Raw genomic sequence first — 26,196 nt, 5'->3', positions numbered from 1 at the left:
TGTAGAAAGTGAATTTGGTCACTGAAATTGCCAGTCAGAAATGGTTCTTTTTTCTTCTTATAGTTCATAATCCATAACAATGTTCCCTTTAACCTTTTACATCCATGTATGGAATAATTTTTATGTGCACCAAGGCATGTGTGAATGTGAACCACCAGTAGAAACAAAATATCTAGCTGTGGGTGCTCTGCTAAATGACTGGGTGGCATTCAACTCTCTCCTGAGAGGTTGCAGAAGTGCACAATTGCAGGGAACACTGGTCGTTACCTCTGTGAAATGTTAGCAAGCTTTGTCTTTTCATAAATCACTGTTACCTGCAGCCAGAGATCAGAATAACCCAGGTCAGCATTTCACGTTTTCCCAGCAAAGTGCAAATCAAACCAATAGAACACAGAACACCCAGTCTCTGGATGCTAGTCTAGTGCCAGCTACTGTCAGAGAAAACCCTGTCAACACGCAGTTGAAATGCTGCATTTTTACTTGGATTCATATGAAGAAGTTGTCCTTTTACCACACCTGTCCGTAACTGGCCAGAAATACTTGCTTGTTTATATTCTGTTTCAGAGCGTGAGTGTCTTTAGCAGCTGACTGGTTTCTTTAGTTTCTGAGGATATGGCGCTAATGGAAGAACTGTTGTCTAAAAACAGGGCATGAGTCCCACAACATGGCAAATAGAGCTGGTGCCCCGGCTGCCTAACCATGACATTTTTGGTAGCCATCGCAGCAGTGAAGAATTGTCTGGTGGGGTTTGAAGATGGATAATGAGTTATATTGTAAGGTCTTTGGGGCCAGGGCTGTCTTTTCCTGTATTTGTGAGAGTGCCTTGTACAATAGGGTCCTTGTCCATAATTAAGCTTCCTTGGCACTAAGGAAATACAAGTAATGAATAAGAATACCGACCACGTACTATATCCTTTCTTTTCCTGGAAAAAGGAATGTCAGCGTGTTTGTTCTACTTAAGGAATCCAAGTGGGCTAGATTTTACAGTAGATTATAACATAAATGCATCAGATATATCCAAGTGTCCTTGTATAATCAGCAATGGAACATAATGAATTCAAAGCAAAATTAAAATTATGGGGATGAATTCTCATGGGAAGTTTTTGAGTTAAAATTTTTCCATTTACAGTCAGCCAAAAAGGGAAACAGTAGTTTCAGTACAGGAAGGGACCAGTTATCCAGTCTTCTTTGGAGTGGCTTCTGTGAAAAGCTTCTGGAGGGATGAGCTACAAAGAGAGAATGAAAAATTTAGAAATCCAAAACACTGCACTCTCTCAGGACCAGAGTATTTCTTCCCTCCTTGCAGGGAAGCTGACTTGGGACCAAGTTCACTCTTATGCATGAAGCCCTGCGCAGACACAAAATGCATAGATGTAGCCGCTTCCATTACCACGAGATGAGCCACGGATATCCACATCTGTATCAACAGATATCTGCCAGTTTGTAGGTCTCGACTTATGCAGTAATTACTGGCATTTTCCATACCAGGATTCCAGTCCATGCTGTCTCTCTCTTCCCTCCACCTCCATGCTTATTTCACAATAAGGAAAGAGCATGGTAGTTGCGATCCTCTACATGACCCCACTTCCGTTGCAGAAGGGAAGGGTCATGCTTCCCAGGTTGAGAATGAATGCTGTACTGTGAAATAGTCTGAGGGGTAGCCCTATTAGTTTGTAGCTTTACAAAAAATCCAAGCAGTCCTTTAGCACCTTGAAGACTAACAACTGTATTTATTAGGTAGTGAGCTTTCATGGTAAGGCCTACATCATCAGCTCGTTACCTAATAAATAAGGGTGTTAGTCTTTAAAGTGCTAAAGGCCTGCTTGGTTTTTAATGCTGTAAAATAACAGTTTCCTTTTTTTATCTTAGGAAATTTTGCATTATTTTGTAAGTTTATGCATAGTGCACATTGGACAAAGGGGGTTCAAGATTTGAGCACTGTGCAAAGGTTAAAATAATTGTATGCTTAGTTCAAGCAATGCTGTCAGGCAGGAATAAACTGATTATCCAGTATGAAATTTTCATGATTGTGCTGAGCTGAAGTATAAATATTTATGGCTATACTGATCTAATAACCTTGACATCGGCTAATGCTTCAGTATCTTCTTAGCTGATCACCAGAGACTGAGGGGGATGGATATCAAAACGATTATTAATTAAAAAAAAGTGATTCCAACAGCAATAAGCTTCTATCTTGGGCACAAAACAAAATCCTTTCTGTGACCAAAAGATTGATTCTGATTGAACCCGAAGAGAGAGAGAGAGAGAGAGAGAGAGAGAGAGAGAGAGAGTATTCCTAAACATGTACCAACCAGGAGTATAGCAGATTGAAACATATTTTGCATGTTGGAAAAGTGGGCTTTGACTGTTGGCTGTGCCAGAGGTACATATTCCTTTAAAAGCAGAATTTATTGTTATAGTAGCATAGAATCATAGACTTCTAGAGCTGGAAGGTACCTCAGGAGGTCATCTAGTCCAGCCCCCTGCCTAAAGTACAATCAACCCCATCTAAATCATCAATGTCAAGCCGGGACTTAAAAACCTCTAGGGATGGAGATTCCACCCCCTCTCTACGTAACGCATTCCAGTCCTTCACCACCTTCCTGGGGAAATAGTTTTTCCTAATATCCATCCTACACCTCTCCTTCTGTAACTTCAGATGACTGAAATGAAGTGCAACCGAGCCAGCCAGGAGACGCACCTAGAACCATTTGTATTATTTATATTGCGTTTTTTACTCCGAAGGACACCAAAATTCACACGCACCGTCGGGATCATTTCACCTGCCTCTGTAAAGTAGCCAGTGCTGGGACTGAACGTGGCAGTGGACTAACAGCATGCAGCAACTTTAGCGACAAATATTTAGTGAGGGGGAGAGGTGTTTGAAACACTGAACTCATTTTAAGTGCTTGTGATTCTGCAGCGAAGCAGAAAAGTAGCATGTGCACGCAACACCATTTCAGTCTGACTCACCAGGGTACCCTCTCATTTCTGCTATCCATAAGCAGAATTAATTTTGTTAGGTTCACCACCAGTCAAAACACTGGGTGGCTGCAGGTGGTCTGCCAGTCAGCTGGGCAGTATCTGAATCTCATGTGTGCAGCCAGCCAAGTGCTCAGTTTACAGGGAACGCTGCTACTGCCCCTGTGCCATTGGCAGTTTACAGCCGTGTGTGCACACTGAGCGGGTTCTGTGCAGTGGCGAAGAGTTTCAGTTCTTTAGCACAAACAGACGTGCTTTCCTTCATGACTCTCATCTCTTCAGGGTCGTTTCTGTATGTGTGTGCAAATGTCGAGGACAGTGGGGCACAATCACCCATTGGGATCTTCAGGGCACCACAAGATCCCAATCATAATGATGAGTTCTGTCTGTGCTCTCAGCTTCCTATAAAATTCTGTTTAACTGTCAAATAAGTAGTGTTATTACCCTATCAGTGTGACAATAAATGTTGGTGAGGGAAACAATGGGGAAACCAACCCCTATTCCTGCCCCATTGAGAAGGTGTTTTTGAATCTGTTCTCTTCTTCCCTGCCCCCTCCCCAAATTATTGCCTCGCTTTGAAGTTCAGTTTTTTTCCCCATTACATTTCTGATTCATTCTTTGAAGAGCACCAGTTTGTTATGTGTGAACCAGACTTTCTGGAAGTGATGGACAGGTCGTCTAATTCACATGGCGGGTTACTCTTTGCTTAATAGTTTTATCATACAGTAAATTCTTTTGTATCTGGCAGCCCCGGGACCAGGTGGTTGCCAGATATTCAGATATTTTGGATAATAGAGAGGTATGTACCTGGCAATGCATATCAGTAAAAAAATACAAGATTAGATAGTAAGAAACAAACAAACAAAAATGTATGTAGAGTACTTCATTGACTAACAACAGTAGTATTGTACACTGAAAACTTATACTGTACTTGCTGTATTTATTTGTATTTACTTTCACTATACTGTACTTATGGAAAACATAACTAAAATTTACTTAATGCCAGTTATTTGAGAGTTTTGGATAATAGAATGCCGGGTATGAAAGAGTTTACTGTATCTATAAAACCAGACTAGAATTTAATTTCTAAAAATCTTCTCGAGGTCCCAGGAGGTGCAGCAGATGTATCATTCAACCTGTTGCACTTTGTTATAGCATCCCATAGATTTATTCCCCAGTTTGAGGGGAAAACATCATCACACTTTTGTTGTCACAGTGCCACTAATGTCTGATGGCTTTGGGGCAGTGTTATAGACTAGAAAATTCCATATGTGGGCGAAGTGAGTTCTTATATTAAGTGTAACCATATTTCCCAGGATGAAACCAGTTGGAACATCACATCATAGTTTTCAATAAGAGTTTAATGAATACTTTTAAGTGGGATTTTCAAAAAGCAGCCAAATCCCTTTTCAAAAAGCAGCCAAATCCCAAGGATTTGCCTTCCTTGGGTGCCTTTCTGAAACCCATCCTGTGATCCTACCTACATCTTATTGATTCTTTAAATATCACTGGAGTGGCAAGGTATTTCATAGTTTTTTCAGTGTCTCGGGCACAATTTTGTGGGGATCCAGTATCTAATTGGTATTCCTGTTTCATTGATAAGACCAGCACAAAAACAGTTTGAGTTCTCTTATGAGTCTCTTACAGTATTTTAGGGTAATGAAAGACTGTGATATTTCACATAGATTGTGTCTGATGTTGTTTGAGACGCTCCTGTTCTAAACCTATATTTGTTTATGGGAGACCACACTCAAGAATAGGATACTTAGCTATCCCATTTCCTGGGTTAAGTGGAACAGTCAGTATCAACAGGCAAGTGTGTGTTGGCTTTTCCATATCACAATCCATACCGTGCTAAAACAGCATAAATATTCCGTTGTTTCCCATGCCACCATATGTAACCGCAGAAAAAGGAAAATTTGTCGTGACTTCCCAGACCTAATTGTGACCCTCCACAGACAGAAAAGCCATGGGAGAGACATTTCAGAAGAATTTTGTCCCCTGTATATAATGGATCCGATGTTGTTTTCCTTCTCTCATTTCAGTTTACAAAATAGCTCTACATTAGGCCCCTTCCAGGGAAACATACCAATTGTAAAAAATATTCTGTCTTTACCTTTTATTGACTTTTTAAAAATACAGCCATTACTCTGGATGAAAACACTGTGATAGAGCTGGAATGTTTCCGGTACAGTGAGGTATTTTTTAACTTGTTTTATGTGTAAAGGACAGTTCTTTTTCCTGGTTTAAAGTTTGAAAGTGTTTGTTCTTTGAAGTAGCACCCTTGATTTTGAACAGACCCCCTGAGAACTTACTGGTGAGTGGAAAATACATTGAGGGCTTGTCTACACTTGCCCCCAACTTCGAAGGTAATCAGGGTGATGGGAGATTATTAATGAAGTGCTGCAGTGAATATGCAGCACTTCATTAGGCTAAGTGGGTCTCAAACTTCGAAGTGCCGGCGTACGTGTAGGGAGTAAAGGCACTTTGAAGTAGTGCAGGCACTTGGAAGTGCCCGCGGCTACACGCATACCAGCACTTCGAAGTTTGACACTTCTAAGTTGCTGCAGCACTTCATTAGTAATCTCCCAGCACCCTGATTAACATGCCCCCTTCAAAGTTAGGGGCAAGTGTAGACCCACCCTGAGAGTTTTTCAGTCTGTCGATTACTATGAACAGGTAATAGTTGGCCCCAAGTGTATATAACAAGGCACAGGATATGTGATAATTGAAAAAGAATTGTAAAGTTACATCTGCATTTTTGTAGCCCCTTTCATCCAGGAATCTCAAAGTGTTGTGCCTGCAGGATCTTTGTTATGCCTAGCTATAGAGAGGGAAATGGGTGCAGTAACCACCAGGTGCACATGGTAGATAATATAAAGCGAGGGAATGGAATCAACGAGTCGTGATTTCCAGTCCCATGCTCTGACCACTAGCCTTTTACGTAACTTAAACCCAGTGATTAACATGTTTCCCCACAATTTAAAAGGCAGTCTTTACAATTCTTCTCCATTTTTTTCTAGATTGTTAGTGTAATTAGAGGTTAGTATTAATAGCAGTTACCTCTGAGTATAAAAAATACACTGTATTCTAAAAATTAATTTTCTACAGTAAAGTTAAGATATAAACACTGTAATTTAACTGTTCTTACCCACTCAGTTCAGCCACTAACTCATGAGTAATACATTTCACAGAGAGGGCTATTTTGAGTTTCTTTGCTAAGAGAGAGAGACTGCTAACATCCACAACATGTCCTATTATTACTCTGGTGAAGACAATAATTTTCAGATAGGTTCTGGAGTCTTTGTGTAATGCCTAAGTGGTCCTGTTTTGTTTAACTGATAATTCAATGTTTTCCTTATAGATCGCTAGTTTAATTCCTTTTCCAGACTGCTCAAATCCTGGGCTGTGTGATGTGCAATAGTTTTAGCAATTTGTTTCACAGAGAATGAAAAAACACATGGTAGCAGGAAAAGGAGACTAAATTAAGGAATGTTTAATGGTGAATGGACAGTATGCCATTCTCTGATTAGTTCAGTGGAATAGGAGAATTATGGTTTCACTGTTAACTTAAAAACAATGAGAAGTTCTGTGGCACCTTATAGACTAACAGATTTATGGGAGCATAAGCTTTCATGGACATTTGATGAAGTGGGTCTTTGCTCATGAAAGCTTATGCTTCAATAAATCTGTTAGTCTAAAGCTTTCATGAGCAAAGACCCACTTCATCAAATGTCCATGAAAGCTTATGCTCCCATAAATCTGTTAGTCTATAAGGTGCCACAAGACTTCTTGTTGTTCTTGCAGATACAGACTAATATGTCTACCCCTCTGATATTGTTAACTTAGACCTGCCCCCAAATTAAATAGAAGTGACCTGTATTCTAGGAGAAATATCCCAGAATGTTTCAAAACATTCCATGTACTGAAAGAAAGGAAAGTAATTTCTTCATAATTGTTGGACATCAGTAATGGTAAAGATCAAACAAATGATGTTAAACGGAGAACTGTAGTGGTCAATATGCTCAATTGTATCTTCCCTTTGAAATAATTAGCACTACTCTTTGAAGAAGCTTCCCATCTTAGAAAATGCTGTTTGGTATGTGTTAGGTTTTTACATCCACCAGACTTTCCTGTTGTCAGCCCTCACAACACACTTTTGTCTAAGGTTGGAATTGAAAGCAAAATACAAAACTGACATTTGCAAAATACTTGAAATTGTCATTCACCTGAACAGCAGAAACTTCTTTCCTGTTTGCATTACTTGTTTCCTGATCTCAGACAAAGAGCATTTGAATTGGGCAGTTGTGTGAAATAAAGCCAAATTTTCCAAGGGTTTTGTATTATTGGGATTTTTTTTTCCAGTTTTTGGCATGGGACAAATTTTAAATATTTCAGAGGAACGAAATTACACTCTGTGGTCTTGATCCCCTCTGAACAAATTGCAGATGATTTGCTGTGTTAACATTAATGGCTTGGTGAAATCATGGTGGTCTCCATTGCAGCATTACTCGTCCTGCTGCATTGTTGTCAAAAGTACATCTTGAATCCTGGAAGGGCCGGATATACAAAGGTATCTAGATGGCTAAAGAAGCAAATAATAGCCTAGTGGGATTTTAAAAGGCACAGAGCTCCCATTTCGGAGTCAGCCATCTATCCTGGTTTAGCTGCTTCGGTAAATCTTTCCAGGTGCCATTGTCTATCTTGATGTGCCTTGAATACCTTTGAAAATTTGTCCCTACAATTCTAACACAATGGTCTGGATCTTGTGCTGAAACATGCATAAATCTGAGTGGGCTTTTGGCCTCAATAAGGATGACAAGATTGGTTTCTCCCTGTGTATTTCAGGGACATGTTGTTTGTCTTCATAAGTCCTTGTTTGTTTGATTAGTCACGGACCTTATTTAAAACAGGTACTTTTATTCTCCTTATTTTATGCAGATTATTGCTTATCAGCCCTATGGAAAATCAGTCGATTGGTGGGCCTATGGAGTGCTGTTATACGAGATGCTTGCTGGTCAGGTAAGAGCTATGTGTCTTCTGCTCTTCAGCAGCTTATGCGAGGGAGCTGACAAGGAATGCACAGGGAAAAGAGGAACTGCGCAAGAGCCCCTGAAAACATAATGGCAGAGTTTTTAGATGCTGTTCATGGAAGTTAATCATCAGGGCGTTTTTGTAGTGTGTGCATGGGGCAATGCATAGGCCTTACTGCTCAAAACACAGTTAATTACAGAGCCCTTTCTCTGCCCATATGTAATGGGATTCCAGCCACCAAAGCACGCAACTGAAAAAGCAGCTCCTGATTGCAAAGTTTAATTGAAGGTGACAAACCAATGCTAAAGAGCTTTGGTAGTCTATGTCACTGACTCTCCTGGGGAGAGTAAACTGGAGCTGTCACGGAATTTCCTATATGTATTGTATGTAGCCATCCTCTGTTATTTCTTCCCATGCTAAATCCCAGTAGATTCCTTCCTGTCTTCTGTAACAACTGAATGCTGCTTTTCCTCTATTCTTTGTGCTTTCAAGTTCTTACAAAGATTGCCTGGTCTGTAGTCATCTACAACTGCTTGCAGATTGTTCTCTTGCCTCAACATCTCTGTATTCCATGCAGGGGTGAAAGTAACATAGGTTTCTTATCTGTCCTGTCCTACTGCACCCTTCTGGGAGGGGGTGAGACAATAGTACCTGTAAGAAATTTTAAGTGTGTGGGGTGGGGGTCGGGGGGGGCATTCAGGGCAGGGGATTAAAATGTGGTGGGTGTAGGAGTCAGGGCAGGAGGTTGGGGGTGTGGATGGGCTTAGGGCAAGGGTCTGGGGGCTCACAGCAGGGGATCTGTCAGCGGTGCAGGAGCCAGGTGAGGGAGCTGGGTTTTGAAGGGGGTCAGGGCTTAGAGTTAGGGTGAGGAACTTAAGGGCTCAGGGCAGGGGGCTGGGTTGTGTGGGGAGTGCAGGAATCAGGGTAGGGGTGAGGAGAAACTTAAGGCAGGATGTGTGCGGGTGCAGGAGGTGGGGTTGGTGGGGCTCAGGGCAGGGGCCTGGCAGTGGGGAGGGTACAGGAGTCAGGGCAGGGGGTTGGGTGTTGGGCAGGGGTGAGGGTGCCATTGTGGGGTGAGGGACTGCAGCTGCACGTACTGGGATACTGCTGCTACTCTTCTTCCTCTTTCCCTGATTATTAGGGAGCAAGGGGAAAGTGCAGAGCTTGTGCAGCTTTGGCAGCTGAGAGGGAGAGGAACACACACAAGATGTGCATTTTCCCCTCACCCCCTGAGAGTCAGGGGATGGAATTAAAAAACAGAGTCCCAGGAATGCATGGCTGCGGCCCTGCCCCCTAACCCTCTCTACAGGGCATCCTCGGTGGAGGGGGCTCAGGGTGGGGACCTCAGACCAGGGTGGAGGGCACAGCCAGCCCATTTCACCTGCCTGGCTGCCTGCTGCTTAGCCATAGGAGCCTGTCAGGGAGCAGATGGCAGATGAGCGCCTTAGCCAGCCAGCTGCTTCTTATCAGAGTGACATGCTGGGGCACACTGGTTTACTTTCACCTCTGATTTTCTGACAGAAAAAAGAGTGTCTGGGAACTCACTGAAACTTTTGATGCTACACATGAGGTCTGTGGGCTTATCTATTACTTGGAATTTACATTTAAACACCCCCAAAAATTACCAATAATAATTGCCAATAAATTGGAGAATTTGGAAATGAAGAATCCCACTGCATCAGATGATTTTGGGAAATCCCAGCTCATTGTTTCCGTATCTCTGAGGAAGTCCAATATACCTGTGTACTTACTAAATCTTAAGACATTTATAGAGCATTATCTTATTAGGATTTTGCAACATGTGCTAAATAATTCTTCAAGGGCTCCTTGGAGGATGTGCATTTGTTTGCAGATAAATGCACCAGCATCTGTTTTAATTATGATAATTACTTTGAATATTTCTACTAAACATAAGAACAGGTGCAGCAATCGGTAAGTATTTATCTGTTTGCACAAGCTTGTGTCTCTGTGTACATTAGAACTAAGTAGTGCTTTCTCTTGGAGAGTGTTCTTTCTGGTTGAAGGCCTAAACAACACCAAAGTCCCACTGAAACTGAGTTCAGGGTTTATGAGCGACTTAAGCAATCCCCTTAAATCTCGTGCTGCTTTTCTTCATCCTCACATCATATTTAAACACAAATGTAGCTCATGCTAGTGACCCTGTGTTCCCTCACAGAAGCAATATTTATCCGGAAATTACATGGGAGCATCATTGGTATTACAAGACAGCTTAGATCAAAGCCATTGAAAATAATAGTCCAAAACATTTGCTGAGGAGATTGTCTTAGGTTGGCTACAGAAGGGTAACATTAAAAAGCTTGAATGAACAATAAATCGTTGGATAACCAGGATTGTCATGTACATCGTGAATGTAAAACTCCTCAATAATATGTTGGCTTCTCAGTATATAATTTTCATTCCCTATTAGTGCTATTTAACACCACATCATTTTATCACTTTTATTTCCCTTGAACAGCCTCCATTTGATGGGGAGGATGAAGATGAACTCTTCCAGTCTATAATGGAGCATAATGTTTCCTATCCTAAATCACTGTCCAAAGAAGCTGTTTCTATCTGCAAAGGGGTAAGCGAGTTAGTGCTCTATCATGGAGTCGTTTCCCAACAGTGTGTGTTAAATGGACAAAGTTTGTGAGGTTTGTCTGAGTTATACTACTAGGTTTTTCCAAATACAGACGCCGTCTGGCCCAGTTACGAGACTTTCTCCTAATAACATGGATAACACCTTGCATCCATTAGCTGACCCAACACAGCAGTTTGCAGGAGGCTCACTACAGCTCTTGGTCCAGTGTGTTTGACCAGATAGGAAAGACCAGGTGGGCAAGAGAACATTTTTATTAGACCAATTTGCCCAGGTCTGTGCAGCTCAAAATCTTGTCTGGTTCACCAACAGAAGTTGGTTCAATAAAAGGTACTACCTCACCTGCCTCATCTAATATCCTGGGACCAACACATCTACAACACCACTGCAAACACCAGTGGATTAAATGGAGTCATTTTAGAATTCAGGTGGAAATTTGCCTGAACTAAAACATCAGTGGTGAGGAAGTATTGATCCAGGTCCAAATGTTATGGCTTAAGTCCATCCCTGATTCTAGGCCATTTTAATCTTTTTTTGCGGGGGAGAATATTGATATTGAATATGGTGATTCCCCAAAATTTGCTTTAAAAGAAGTTTAGGTATTGACATTTTTTTTCCCTGACTCAGTATCACTCCCTGGAGCACCTCATTTCTGCAGCACAGCCAAAACGTGATTTTTAAATGTCAGTCCCTTCTTCACCTGGATGACAATTTTAGTGAGTTTAAAAAGACAATGAATGTGGCATCTACTTCACCAGTACAGAGTGTCTTTTGGAACTGCATGTGTAGTATTGCAGCAGATTCCATATTTTCTTTAAAAGACTGGGGTGGCGGGTCTGGGAAAGAGGGAGGTTATAAGAGCAGTGGGAGGGTCTGGGGAAAAGAGAGCTGCAGGAGCAGGGTGAGGGGGTCTGAGAGCACGGGGTGCAGGAGCAGGGTGGATGATGGGTGGTCTCAGTGGAAAGGGGGTCTGTGAGGGTGCCTGGGGGTCCAGGGTCTGTGCATGAGTGGGGGATAGGAGTCGCTTACCTGGCTCTGTGCCCCACGCTGCTCCCAAGCACTGAGCTATGCTTCTCCCATTGGCTGGAATCCGGCCAAGGTGAGCAACAGGAAAATACAAACAACTTTTGGAATTCCCTCTCTCCCTGATGGACAGATATTTTCCCCAAAAAGATACTTTATGGCTCTCAAGTACTCTGAAGAACAGCAGGTACAGAACATTGTGGGAAAAGAGTCAAGTACAGCAATGACTTTGAGGAGTTAGATTTCATTTTCTACTAACCTCTCTCAAATCCATATAAATGTAGTGACGGGAGCATCATTCAAAGTGAACTATTTTTGCTGTCCCTGTGGAACATTTCTGTGATTGAAATGATCCGAGAAGACCTGTTATGTCCTTCCGTACCCTTCTGAAATCCCTTTCATGCACACGTTGTCTTTAAGAAGCCAGGAGCAGAGCGTCCTAAGTGACGACTGGAGAGTAGAATTCCAAGCAGTACCTTCAGGTGCAGAGTGCTGCTACTGTAGTTATTTTTGTGACTGGGAATGTTGTTTCCATGGTGCTGTACAATATTTAGCCTCAGTGGGACAAAACCAAGGAATCCTGCTTGCTCCTGAGCTCAAATCTTCTGATTTGCAGTTCCACCAGCAATGCGCAAGTCTTTGTTTTTGACAGTTTTTATTGGGTTTTGAATTGAATGAACTACTGACACAATCATAAGCAATGCTTTCTGATGTCAAATTTTACATTTTAGGAAAGTTAACAAACATGAAAAACAGATGTTGTTTTAAACCTGAAGAACAAGGTGTTTCAAACTTAATATACATGATTTTCTAAAATCCCTTTTGTTTCCTGTTTTGATTCATTGTTCTTATTAACCATGCATGTGATAAAATGAGAATTGGTGTACATGGACTTGTTTAACTAGGTGAACAAAGATATATGACATATTTTTTTTTTCAAAAGTAGATGCCAAGATATGGAGTCCTAAATTCATATTTATTTTCAAAATTTTACCTCAAATGAGACTTACTCTAAAACCCCAAATTTTTATTTACTCCCTTAAGGGGCTGCTGGATGCACAAGGCATTTTAAAATCAAACTAAAGGTTGAACTGCTCTAATCCAGACCTCTCGCGTCTGGCAAACTCTGTAATCTGCCATTATTTTAATTAGCTGGACAGCCAATTATCATGGCTGTGGCCAAGTTTCTCTTGGTCCCTTAAAGTTTGTTTATAGCCACCAGTCCTGCCTCTCAGTGTTCTATGCTGTTATTTAGCTGTAATTTCCCCCTAAATGTCTTCTTAGAGCCCAGTAAGCACTGGAAGTGTTGCTAATGTGCTAGACCAGGGTTTCCCAAACTTTATATAGTTGGACAGTAACAGAGAGGAAGCCGTGCTAGTCTATATACTGTCAAAACAGAAAAGCAGTCAAGTAGCACTTTAAAGACTAACAAAATAGTTTATTAGGTGAACTTTCGTGGGACAGACTCACTTCTTCAGACCATAGCCGTATGAGAACAGACTCAATATTTAAGGCACAGAGAACCAATAAATAAATAAATTTGGATCTCTGTGCCTTAAATATTGAGTCTGTTCTGGTCTGGCTATGGTCTGAAGAAGTGGGTCTGTCCCACGAAAGCTCACCTAATAAATTATTTTGTTAAAGTGCAACTTGACTGCTTTTCTGTTTTTATAGAGTTGGGACTTTGTTTTTTTCAGTACCATTTTTTGCAGGCCAAAATATGAACATATGTAAAAAAAAAAAGAAGAAGAATGAAGAGTGAATAAATTTTTATTGTTTATTATCTATTCACAATAATAATAGTACGTAACGATTATTTGTATATTTTCCAAGGACTGGTACTGGTACCGTGGACCACACTTCGGGAAATGCTGTGCTAGACAATATTGACCGTCCTTTGTCCGGCAAATTCTGTCGTCCAGCACCAGTCAGGTCCTGAGGATGCCAGACAAGAGAGGTTCAACCTGTGATTGTTTGGCTGCCTAATACACAAACTTATGCTGGCTATACATACGCTGCTATTACTGCTATTAGTGTATACAGTTAGATAATTACAAAGTTTTACTGCTGTAATTATCACAAGCTGTCCCACTCATACTTTTCAGTCTATAGATATGGAATAAGGCAAATACTATAGTAATCGTAAATGAGGACATGTAATAAATACTCATTTGTTAATGACACCCACTGTACTAGAATAACAAGAAGTCTTGTGGCAATTTATAGACAAAGTTATAGACTAAGTCTATAAGGTGCCACAAGACTTCTTGTTGTTCTCGAAGCTACAGACTAACACGGCTACCTCTCTTATGCTAGAATAAAGAGATTTCAGAAGACCCTGTAATATTGGTACCAATGGTTAAGGCTTGCATTCCTTAATTGCTGATGCTCAGACTCATTGACAGCCCATTTCCTTGGAAGAGCTTGCCAGTTAGGGTGCACGTTACTGTCTCAGAGTACACATTATTGCTCCCTTTTGTGATTGTGGTTTCTCTGTGCAACTGGAATTTAATATTGATCAAGCTGGCATTAAAGATGAGAAGCACAGGTTAATTAGTAGCAGGTGGCTGCCAATAAAATGACAGCTGCTGTCATGGGGTGTCCAGAACACATCAAGAAAAATTACATGAAACTTGTACTTTAAATGTTTTAGTGTAATGGAATTTATCAAGTGTAATTGATTGCTGAAGCCAGTACAGCCTGTTCTGGATATGTACAGGACTAGATTGTAATTTTAAGGGCTTTAATTGAGACATAAAAATGTGGATGTGATTCCATTGTGCCCAACTATGCCATGCCTGAATGTGTTCCTGTATTTGTGTAATGAAAGAGGGAAGACAGGTTTAATTTCAGTGCCTACAGACAATTTCTAGCTTTGAAATGAAGAAATTAGCACTTTATTTTTAAATTATACCTTTTCACAAGGGGTTTTTTTTTTTTGTTTTTTTTTTTTGCTGAGCTGCATCTTGACATGAGGTGCGACAATAATCGCACCTGTGGACAATCTGTTGCTCTTTCATTCCAAAAGTCACTTTAATTGTATGGTGTGTTATTGATTTATAGTTAATGACAAAACACCCTGCAAAACGGCTTGGCTGCGGGCCGGAGGGAGAGCGGGATGTCAGGGAGCATGCGTTCTTCAGGAGAATCGACTGGGAGAAACTGGAGAACAGAGAGATTCAGCCGCCATTCAAGCCTAAAGTGGTGAGTGAAAGGCAGGATGTCTTCCTCCCTGTTGAAATGTGCTGTTTGCAATGAGCTGCTCTGGGGTGATGTCACTGTGTGACAGCCGTATCCCAAAAAGATGTGCCATTTCTTAAATCAAGCACTTTATGTCAGACTGCCCTGCAGTGTTGCGGTACTACTCCATGCTCTCTGCAGAGCCCACTGTAGGGGGCACATCATTGAAAATGCCACAATATTATTGGTGAATTTCTGATAGGAAGTCTCTGATACAGCTGTGCTGTGTGAAAACATGGTTCACTAAATCGGAGTAAATTTGCATAGTTTTTTTTTATTATTGCTATTTGTTTGTTTGTTTATTTTGTGTAATAAAATCCCTGTTTCCTTAAAGCTTTGGCTGGAGGTTATGACCCATTCTTTTAGGCCTGGTCACAGTTATCCATGTGCTTGCAGCTCAGAAGTGCATTACCATAATGTTAACTGCACCTGAGCACCATTCAAAAACCTCATTTACTGCACCACTCTGTGGCCTGCCTACTTTTCCTGTGGCTTCCCACAAGGAGCACCTAACACTTGTGCTCCATGACCGTCACTGGCTCCAGGTTAAGGGGGAAAGTTTTAACCTGGAAAGCTCTCGATGGCATGGCGCTTATTTACCCGAGAAATAGCCTGTCCCTTTGTATGATTGTACGACAGCTGTTCAAAGACCACTTGAACTAACAGCCCAATAACTACATAGGGGAATTTTCAGTAAATAGCTTTAGCTTCAAGCTGTACTTCTCCTATTGGCCTGGCAGAAGACAAATTTGTTAAATTTCCAGGTGTGCTACAAGTCTCTCCTCTCTCCAAAGTTTTTCACGAATAGCGTAGATGAATGAAAAGATATGAGCCATTTACTGGGGTAGTTTTCGATCCTGCTATCTCCATAGGGAAGGAGAGTCTATAATCAGCCTGATTTAGGTGTAAGGTTTGTTTCTTTTAAATGTGCACATATGGACCTTTGAATAGGCCTAGGTTTAGAAATGCAAACAAGTAAATGATGTTTTCATGTGAGTACAGTAATCCTGATCTAGTCTGAAGAATAACGTTTGGCATCACGTTCAGATCTCTTTCAGTTTGTAGCATGTTTTACATTAATAAACTAAGACTTGCTTTTGATGCAAAGGAGAAAATAGGTTAAACCTGCAGAAGAAAGAAGCCAAAGCTGTCAGAGACCACTGAAAAATTCTTACCTTAGCAGCTCTCCTCCAGAGCATTTATTTTGTTTCTAGTTAGTAATGTAACAAGGTGAATGTAGTCTATGTATTCATCCTCCGTGCAGATGGATGTGGAGCACATGAGGTGTGGTGAAATTGTTTTATCCTCATGAGTTTGATGCTCATTACTCAGGAGTGTTGAAACATTGAGTGATGAAGTTCCACACACAGTGATATAGGGTATCATTTCTGCATATCTTATTGTGTTTTAGAGCAAAACAATGTTAGGAATGCTTTGGACAGTTCATAATGTTATAGCAACTAGGGATGCAAAATCTTGTTTGTTTAGTTCATCTCTTAAACACGGGGAGGAAGGAGATGCTGCCAGGGAGGCCGCTTCAGCCCAGCGGGACTGGAGCTCCCGCCTTGTGGCAGACAGGGAGCACTCAGCCTGGCTGGAGCACCCCATGGACCAGGGCTGCTCCAGCTGTGGTAGGCCATAAGCAGATGGAGCAACCCCTCCCAGTGGTGGGTGGGGGTCTGCTGCAGCCCTCATCCATTAACCACAATTGGTGAGTCTCATCTGTTTAGGTTGAGGCTTACCTATTAATCAGTTAAATGTTAACATCCCTAATAGTAACTGTAGAGGCCTCAGAAGTGTAGAACAATCCAAATAAATTAGTTTAGGTTAAAACCTTGCTCTAAAGGAATGTCCTAAAGAGCTTGCCTGTACTATGAGATCTGATATTTGGGTGCATTTCATGGCTAGAGTTAAATGCTGTGTGTTTCAGATGAATCAGCCCCTTCCAATAATACAAAAATGTTCACTTCTTGCTCTTCCAGGCCAGGATATATCAGACCTCAAAACCTGCCACTATGCAGGACTGACTATTGTTGCTCATGGGCTAATGTTCTGTATGTAGGGGGTCTGGGAGGTTAGATGGAGGCTGATGTAAACTCTTGCTTTACGGAAAAGATGGGAATGTTTCTCATGAGTGCAGAGGAGTGGATTAGATGATCTCTAGATGCCTCTTCCAGTTCTGTGATTCTGTGATTTCTCTGGCCAATTGATGGCAGCTATTTAAAGCTATTCAGAGTTAAGTCTCAGTAAAGATGCATCAGTGAACAGAGGTGGCAGGCAGGACCCAAGGACAGCATATCTTCTTCTCTTGTTCAGTCATAAGCATGCTTTATTCTAAACAGGAGGTGTGTTTGCATGTCAACAGAACTATATGTTAGGTTAGTGAAAGTCCAGCTTATCATATGAAGTGAATGTCTCACACACACAGAATTATATAAATAAGTGAGGAACTGCACATGGTTCTCTTACTGTTCATTGGTGGGGCTGTAACCTGACAAATAGCTGGGGAATTGTTCTTTTACAGACATAAATTATGCACATCTTTTCATACAATGTTTGTGTCAGAATTAAAGCTAATAATAAATCATATCTCTGCTAGTATCTGTGTATTTGGTTCTCTTGAGGAGCTGAATGCGCTGAACTCCCACTGAAGTGAAGGAAAATTATCTCAGCATCTCACAGGATCTAAACCCAACTTTCCCTTATTGAACTTTATTAAAGGGTGTAAGGTACCAATAGCCTAAAATACAATCTAATTCCAATGTCACATTTAATTGAAGAAAGCTATGTCACAGCTCCTATTTATATTATAATGGAGGATTAATCACCAGCTGCGCTGTTTCTCGGCTCTTGATTATGATGACTTGTTTTATTTATACAGGTTGCTGTTAAAACATACCAAGATAAATCTACTATTAATGTGGCTGTTTTACTCTCTTACACAGTCATTTTAAATGCAAGTTTTGTGTCCCTTGTTATAGGTTTAGCAACATAGCCTAGTAATTAATTCTATTTATACCGATTTGGGGGTAAAAACATCTTCATACAAAACACATATAAATTGGACTTATTTAAATCATTTTGCAGAAAATCTTACTTGGTGTAAGCAGCTCATGTAACTGAAACAAGAAATCAATTCCTTGAGACCTAGACCTGTAACTTTTACCTGTTCAGGTGTTTTGTACTCATACATGTTGTTCTGTAAGAGATGAACCAGGAAAAAGTGAAATTTCAGGATGGGACACTTGTATCTCGTAATAGAGGTACCTATTGTACTTTTCTATCACTATTTTTACATTGGTACAACTAAGAGAAAATTTGACCCTACTTTTATATTGCTATACTAGCTGATGTACCCGGCATTTCTCCCAGTTACCTGAGATTTAGGTATAATTGTGCTTTGTTGCAGCTCCTAGAAGTATGTTTTTTTATTAATAAGGTGCTAAATACTTTAACTATTTGTGTCAGCATTTATCAAGGAAGGTCATCAATAGTGGATAAAATTTTCAGAAACATCTAAGTCCTATGTTTCAAATTGACATGTGCAATTAGGTATCTATGTATTATTGACTTTCAATTTGACTTAGCCCATTAAGTATCTGAGGTGCTTTTGAATATTTAATTCAATGTCTCCTACTGCTGAATGTCAGTCATATCTTATATGCTCTGAACAGTAATAAAATAATTCATTTTAGATTTTCAGTGTTGTGCAACCATTTTTATAATAGACAATGATTGGGGTTCATATAAATATGTGACAGTCTGAGCCATTGCTTTGCTTACACTGAAAATAATAAACTAGAATATCTGTTATGCAATTATTTTGCAGGCAATAGCCTCATATTTAATACATCTGTTATGCAGGCAATATCCTTATCTTAATTACATGTTCATAGAAGTTCTACCTATTCTTCAAGAAGACAAACAAACCTCTTGGTTAAAAGTGATGCTTGGCCTTTGTATGGCTGCGTAAGTCCTAACACATAACCTACATCTTCTATATGTAAATTACACCAACCAAAAAGCAGTCTGTTAATGAACACCTTACAGATTTAAGCAGGAAAAAAAAGCCTAAAAATTGCATCCATTTTGCTTATCCTTGCAATCTGAAAGGTCACAGCGTTAGACATGCTCCTCATTATGAATAAAGTGTAGACTGAATTTTTAAATAATCCCTTTAATTACAGATCAGCATTTCTCAGGCTAGTGACGCTGGTGGATATCTTGCTAAAAGGGGTGTTTTTCTGACTGCTCACTGTTTAAGATCTGTAGGAAGTGGGTCTTTTTTTATCTTGCTTTAGTGCCGGGCAAGCATCCATAATAGCAATGACAATGTTTAAATTTTTTTAAACATTATTCAGTGAATTTTTATGATGGACAAATGCATATTAAATCAGAATTAATCTCTTCCATTAGATTCCCACCCTCCCAATGTCACCAGTGCCAGTGCTGTCTGTCCCTTATCTGCAAAAGGTATGCAACCAGAAGAAAAAGCATCCAAACCTCAGGTGGAATAAGGTTCTGACATGCAGGAAAGTTATGGCAGGGCCAGCATTATCTAGCTGCTGGTATACAGTGATTATCTGCATTCCTCCAAACTTCTTTGGTCTCAAAATCTAGCTAGAAATGCTGCAAGAGCCTCTTTCTTGTGAGAGTTATGATCCTTTCTTCTTTCTTCCATATTTCTCCTTTCTTATTTCAGTGGCAACCATTATCAGAGCATTTTAGTGCTTCTAGACAAAAGGTGTTGAATGAGGCCATGCAAAGGAAGGCTTGAATCAGTTTGAGTCTAGAGCAAGGTACAAGTGGTTCTTGGTGTGTTCGCTCTCTGATTCTCACCTGCTTATTTAAAAAAAATAACAAGCCCAACATATTTCCAAGTAGTAAAATGTATCTCTGAGTTCCTGTTCCTGAGTTGAACCCTCTCACCCCTTTCAGATGGTTCAGCTGAGGAACATATGTGAGGGTTACTGTAAGGAGCCTTCTGGAGGACACATTATAAGGACCCTCTGTTAGAACATGAATGAGCTCCCCCAGTGGATGTTGCTGGACTGTTGTACTCGTACCCAGTCATGGGATCCCATGTAATTTTTGTCTTGCAGCATCTAGGCAAAGTCTCACCATTATTTCTAGGGACAGTTTTGTGGTGTAGAGCCTCTGTCTAGCACCCTTTCTTGAGATATAGACTTCTGCAGCCCAGCTGGCTGAAACTAATGGCAGCTCTGCCAAATCTCCCCAGTAATGACTGCAAACTCCCCAGAGGTCCACTAAAATGTGGACACTCTAGATTACGGTTTCACCCTTTGGCTGCTTTGGAACAGATAAAACAAGTGACAGACACACACATTACAGAGCAATTTCTTAATAAATTACACTTTACTCTTGGGCCCAGTCTGCACCAGCACTTACGTCAAAACATCACTTCCTTTGAGGGATATAACTTATGTCGATTTAGTGCAAAGTAGACACTATATAATGTCAGTGGAAGACACTCTCCAGCCAGCTTAACTTCTGAAGTCAACAGGAGAGTGCTCTCTCATCGATTTACTGAGTCTTCTCCAGACCTGCTTAATCAATGCTGCTGCATCGATCGCAGCAGAACTGGTTCAGTGGGCCCATCTGGAAAAGCTCATAAGGAAACACAGACAATATAGAGACCTGTGGAAAAATAACAAAGCCTGCATATTCATCCCTGCCTCACGTTTCTCACACCTTCAGAGTCCTCTGCGTCTTATTGAGTGTCCTTCTAGAGGGTCCAGGATTCTTCTTTTCCTCTTGGCCAGCCTTATCTTCTTGCTGTGGCCTCTTTCCCTTGCTGGAGAAAGTCCTTTCATAACATTTCGGTTTACTTTCTCAGGTGACACCCCCAAGTGGCTTCATGTCCCTTGTCAGGTAACTTGTTGCTTAGGGCAGGTTTACACTAGGTGGGTAAGTCAATTGTGGATGTACAGATCTAGCAACAGCAATTAAATAGATAGAATTGGCTTATCTGCAATCGACTTACCTGGCCATCCTCACAGAGGGAGGTCAATGGGAGAAACTCTTCCATTGACCTCCGTTACTGCTTGCAATACCGAAGAGTACAGGGATCGACTGCCGACCCCATATAGTTCGATTTCTCACATCCCTACCCAGGCGCACAAAAGCAAACCCCAGAAGATCAGTCCTGACCAGGTCGGTCTTCTGTGTAGTTTACACATACCTTTAGTTAAATTCCTCATTGGACAGTGGTTGTGCTGCAGCCAGCTCATTGGTGCAAAGGTGCTTCCATTTGAACATTAATGACTCTTGCTCTTCATTGTTAGTCCTGTGCTTGAATGCAAGAGAAACTCTGCTCCTTTTTTCTTATTTTTAAACTGCATTTAGTGCTTGTGAAAAATCCAGCCTCTTGGATATTCTCAGGGATTGATTTCCTCAGTTATCCATTGAATGAGTGCTGAATAGGCTACCTTGCACCCCTGCCTCTCTCCTTGGACTTTCTTTTGATAGTGCCAGGTGAAATTCTATAATAGTTTTTTTTTAAGCTTTAAGACCTTGCATGGATCTGCAGGACTGTTCTACTGACTCTCAGACTTTAAGGCCAGAAGGGACCATCATGATTATACAGCCTGACCTCCTGACGAGAGGCAGGTCTGCTTAAATCCAAACCAAGAGTTGTGTGTCTGAATCCAAAGGATAGTTCTCCAGCTTCGTGCAGAATCCTACAATGTGACATTTTGTCTCAAATTCCACGTGCTTTTTAGATACAGAACAGGTAATCATCCAGTGATCTATCCCGTGTTGCTCATTCTCAGTTTCTGGCAAACAAAGGCTAGGGATGCCACCCCTGCCCATCCTGGTTAACAGCCTTCGGTGGACCTATTCTCCATGAATTTTGAACTCAAAAACTAGTCTAAAGGAAATTGAGTTTACATTTTGAAAACTACAAGCAATAGAGAATGTGATAAAGGTTTTAATGGTATTCATTTGGATGTAAGATGCAGAATTATTAAGTGACTAAAGACATAGTAGAAAGCGGTTCTACAATATGGACATTTTCCCCAAATTTCCCACTGTTGCTAATCCTGTTTCAGCTCCAATAGTATTACCAATAGGGGGATCCTTAGCATAGGCCACTGCTTACAACAGGCATTTTTTATAACCTGTTAATTAGCTTCCCTCTTAGCAGCATTAAAATGCTTGTGGCCTGTGTAACCAAGGTCTGATCTTACTACCAACAGTGTAACCACTCAGCACGAGCAACTGCTACAGACAGGCCTCAAGAAATCTGCCTCAAGCTTTGTGATGGCTTAACTGTAGTTACTGTCCAGGGTTTGGGATGGAAAAAGATTATTTTAGAGATTCTTTTTAGACTTTATGAAAACTAAAAAGACAACAATGCCAGTTTGTTTCCCTTTTTTAAAAAACTCCAAGTAATTTTTATACAGAGTTAGAGGAGGAAAGGTATTTTGCACTTCAGCAGATCACATACAAACTTAACTTCAGGTCACCTCGTGGCAATTTTTTGAGGAACATATATGATATAGCATGATAGTGTGAGTCTCCTTAAACTGTCTGGCTGCATCTACACTAGCAAGTTCTTTTTGAAAGATTGTTCGAAGGAATGGGGCTCTTTAGAAAAAGCCCATGGAGTGTATGCACACAAAAAGTGTTCTTTCAAAAGTAAATCGATAGACTGGGGCGCTTCTTTCGAAGTCACTCGTCCTTTCCCGTTTCAGGAAGAACGCCCCTTTTGAAAGCTTCATTCGGAAGAAAATGTGTGTAGACATTCTGCAGGGCCCTTCTTTTGAAAGAAGAGTCTTCATGTTCAGTCTCTGGCCCATGCTTTCAAAAGAGCGGGGCTGTGTGAACGCTCTCTTTCAAAAGAGCAGATCACTCTTTTGATCCGCTTTTTTGTGTGTGGGCACTCTCTTTCGAAAGAAGTTCTTTCAGAATAGATCTTCCAGAAGATCTTCTTTCGAAAGATTCCTGTAGCGTAGATGTGGCGTCTCTGATTAGGATGTAAAGTTGAAGGTTATGGGCCAGCACAACCCAATAAGAATATATTTGCAGGTTCTAGATTTTGTTTCTTTTTTCAGTGTTACTGTTACTTGCCTGTGATAGCAGCTTGAGGAAGATGCCACCTTCCTATGTGTGTTTAGAATATCCTAATTCTAACCTATGCAACAGGGAACTGTGCCTGGCACAGTAATTTTTTGTCAAGATATAAAACAGTCTTACTCTTCAGAGTTATGCCAGTTACAGCAATTGTGTGATGATATGAATGAAAGCAGGTGGCTAGACTATCCATGATTGAATTATTTAAATCATTGTTTAAATCACTGTCTGCAACCTGCAGCTCCGGAGCCACATGTGGCTCTTTAAGGACTTCTTTGTGGCTCCCAGTGCTATAATCGCAAAGAAAAACAGAACACCCCCAAACTATTTCATAAATGGCGAATGTCTAAAAGCCCAATAATGAACTCGTATCTAAAGAGCAAATGATATGTGATTTCAAAACACTGGATAACTCCCCCTTCAATATGTGCAGTGCATTGTGGGATATGATACTGTATCCATGTTGTGATTGTGTTGCTAATAAAGTCTTGATTTTAAAAAAGGTAAAGGAAGCTTGAGACATTCCTGCTGTGAAGGGCAACACACATTTTAAAAAAGAAAACTGAAATTGAATGTGAAGTAAAATTAGCATAACTAAAATAGCTTTGGGAGTGAAAGTTGGGAAAATAATGGCACAAACACACACATGAAAAGTGTGAGGAAATAAAATGTTTAAAAAGTTTGGTAGTGTCCTGCAGTAAATATATGCCATTACATATTCTTGTGTGTGTGCTGTTCTTAAAATAGACGTTACAAAATGTATGGTTTGATGTTATTTATTAAGGACCGTCTCATATTGACATGCCTTGAGGCTCTTGAATTATTGACTTTTTTAACAAATTTGGAAGAAAAAAAAAACAAGGCTCCTCTTGCTATTTTGGGTGCCGCCCTCCAATTTGGATAGTTCATCTTTGCGGTATCTGAGGAACTTCCTTTGACTGAAAGAATATATCATTTTCCTTTTGGAGGCATCAGATGGATTTGTCAAGGATCCTTTTAAAAAGTTAAACTAAGCCCCTTTACTGCTGCATTGAACTGACGGCCAGGACTCAAGGTGAATTTGGTTGTTGGAAATTGTGAAACATGCTTGTTTTCTCACAACGAGTCTGAAGATGGGGATTTTTAACCTTCACCAAAATTCAGTTCTGTCCATTCTTGTTCTTCAGAACTTCTGTACCAAAATGCATTGGCTTCAGTGGGCATCGAGGTACTCGGTGAGCACATGTTTAGAATGCTGGGTGAAATGATAAGCAGACTAACCTAACTCTTTAACCAGTTGGAGTGTTTTACTGCTTGTGTTGGCAATAAATTGAACATGTTGCCTTGTGAACACTGTCATCGGTATCCAGAGCGTGTGGTTTTTATTTAAATCATAAGACAACTTTTGTGCCCGAGCCAGCAAAATTGCTTTGCAGCTTTACTTACACTTTACTATTATTTATGCGAGGCACTCCACAAAATCATTCAGAACATGGTAGAACTGAACTGTCTATAACAGTGCTTCCCAACCTTTTCATTCATGCGGGCCCCGCCCCCCAGTCACACCCCCAACCATTCAGAGACTGCCAACCATCCTCACACGCCATTTGCGGACCCCCATCAAAGCCAATTCTAGCTGCTAAGTGCACTTCATTAAATGGAAGAGGAAACCACAACATAGATTTTTGGACACCAATTAAAAACATTAGTGGAAGATATTTAATTTAAAAATAATAATTGATGGTAACTTTGCAATTTATTTAAAACTTATTTTCTGTGATCATTTTTATTTCTATTTTATTTTTTCACGGACGCCTGGCAATACCCTCACGGAGCCCCAGGAGTCCACGGACTCCAGGTTGGGAACCACTGGTCTACAAAGTAGCACATGAGCCATGCATCTGACTACTTGAGTTCCTCCTTCGCCCAGTCTTTAACTGTACCCCACTTTGCATTATGGTTGCATAATGTAAATGAGCCCTACATATGAACCACCTTATTCCCAGGATAGATGAGAGTGCATAGTGGCTCAGTGCAAACATGGCCATTAAATGTTATATAGAGTGGTGCAGTCCCCCTACAGAGGACAGGTATAAGAGGAAGACATTTTTGCAGGACTTGTACTCCTGGTACACACCACCCAGTAACATCACTGAGATAATCTGATTTGCCCTTAAGTTCTGTCAGGCTTCTCCAGGGTGGCCAAAGTCCAGCATTACCCATGTGTGCGCTCAGTTTCTCCCAGCCAAGCTAATTTTGCTTTGTTCCTTCCTCCATTCCTGTTTACTTGCTGTTAATGCTGCTTTGCTAGAAGTGTTTTCTGCCTTCCTCAGTGCTGCCGTGAACTTTCCATGCAAACAGAGCTCTTTTTGTTCATTTTGGACTGACTCGCTTTCTGCATGGAGCTTGTATATGCAACCATCCCTCTTAGTTGGTCTTTATGTAAGAAGGGTCCCACTAGCTGTGAAACACAGCAAGTTTCATCCAGGCACCTCCACTCTGGACTTCTGTAACCCCTTCTTTTGGCAGACACAGTTTATCTCACCAAGCTTTGAATCTTTCTGTTGTCCAAGGAATCTCGCAGAACCATGCAGTGTGATTTGGACTCAAGGTCTTGCTGAGCGCATTTCAGAATTGGCAACTGCCTTAGAATTCAGAAATCTCTACAGCACAAACAGTCCATTAGCCTGAGCCCGATGAGCAGTGTTCCCGGTAAGCTGAGCACTTGGGCAGCCAGCCAGGATAGATTCAGATGCCACCCAGATGATCAACAGAGCACCCACAGCCAGCAGCATGTGTTTCTACTGGTGGTGCACATCCACACATGCCTTGGTACATATAACAAAATTTATTCTGCACCTGGATGGAAAAAATTAGGAGGAACACTGGACAAAAGCCTGAGTCAGGAGACAGGAGTACATGCAGAAAAAAAAGCATGCTAAAAGTGTGCCTACTAAATTAACAGGGTAGAATTCTGCAAGGATTAATTTACAAAGGGACCTGCTCATGTTCACCACAAGCTATTTTCTTAATAATACAAATGGGAATTAATAATATATTTGAGTTAGTTTTTTTTCTCTTGGAGGCAAGACCAAATATTAAGAAGGTGCATAGTTGGCAACAATGACATTTCTGCTAGATCCATCTGAAAAATAGCAGTAGGTAAACGCTCATATTTGGAGCATGCTGACTGACTAAGCTTGGTAGAATTCAATTTTTTTTTTCAATTTCAACAGGTAATA

At 40.8% G+C, this 26,196-nt stretch overlaps 1 protein-coding gene across 2 annotated transcripts in view; it reads left to right on the top strand.

The window, feature by feature from the left end:
- Nucleotides 1–26,196, top strand: part of PRKCA (protein kinase C alpha) — a 350,851-nt gene that overhangs the window by 314,407 nt on the left and 10,248 nt on the right. The window contains exons 14-17 of one of the 2 annotated variants that reach the window (XM_075014246.1): nt 7,924–8,004; nt 10,493–10,600; nt 14,702–14,842; nt 24,142–24,189. In XM_075014246.1, the coding sequence (XP_074870347.1) occupies nt 7,924–8,004; nt 10,493–10,600; nt 14,702–14,842; nt 24,142–24,189 (378 nt within the window). The remainder of the gene's footprint in view (nt 1–7,923; nt 8,005–10,492; nt 10,601–14,701; nt 14,843–24,141; nt 24,190–26,196) is intronic. The other variant, XM_075014244.1, reaches the window with a different exon arrangement.

This window comes from Carettochelys insculpta, chromosome 20, assembly GCF_033958435.1.
Source record: "Carettochelys insculpta isolate YL-2023 chromosome 20, ASM3395843v1, whole genome shotgun sequence".
In the NCBI taxonomy this organism is placed as follows: Eukaryota; Metazoa; Chordata; order Testudines; family Carettochelyidae; genus Carettochelys; species Carettochelys insculpta.
Note: the sequence above shows the minus strand (reverse complement) of the source record. Positions and strands in the feature narration are given on the sequence as shown.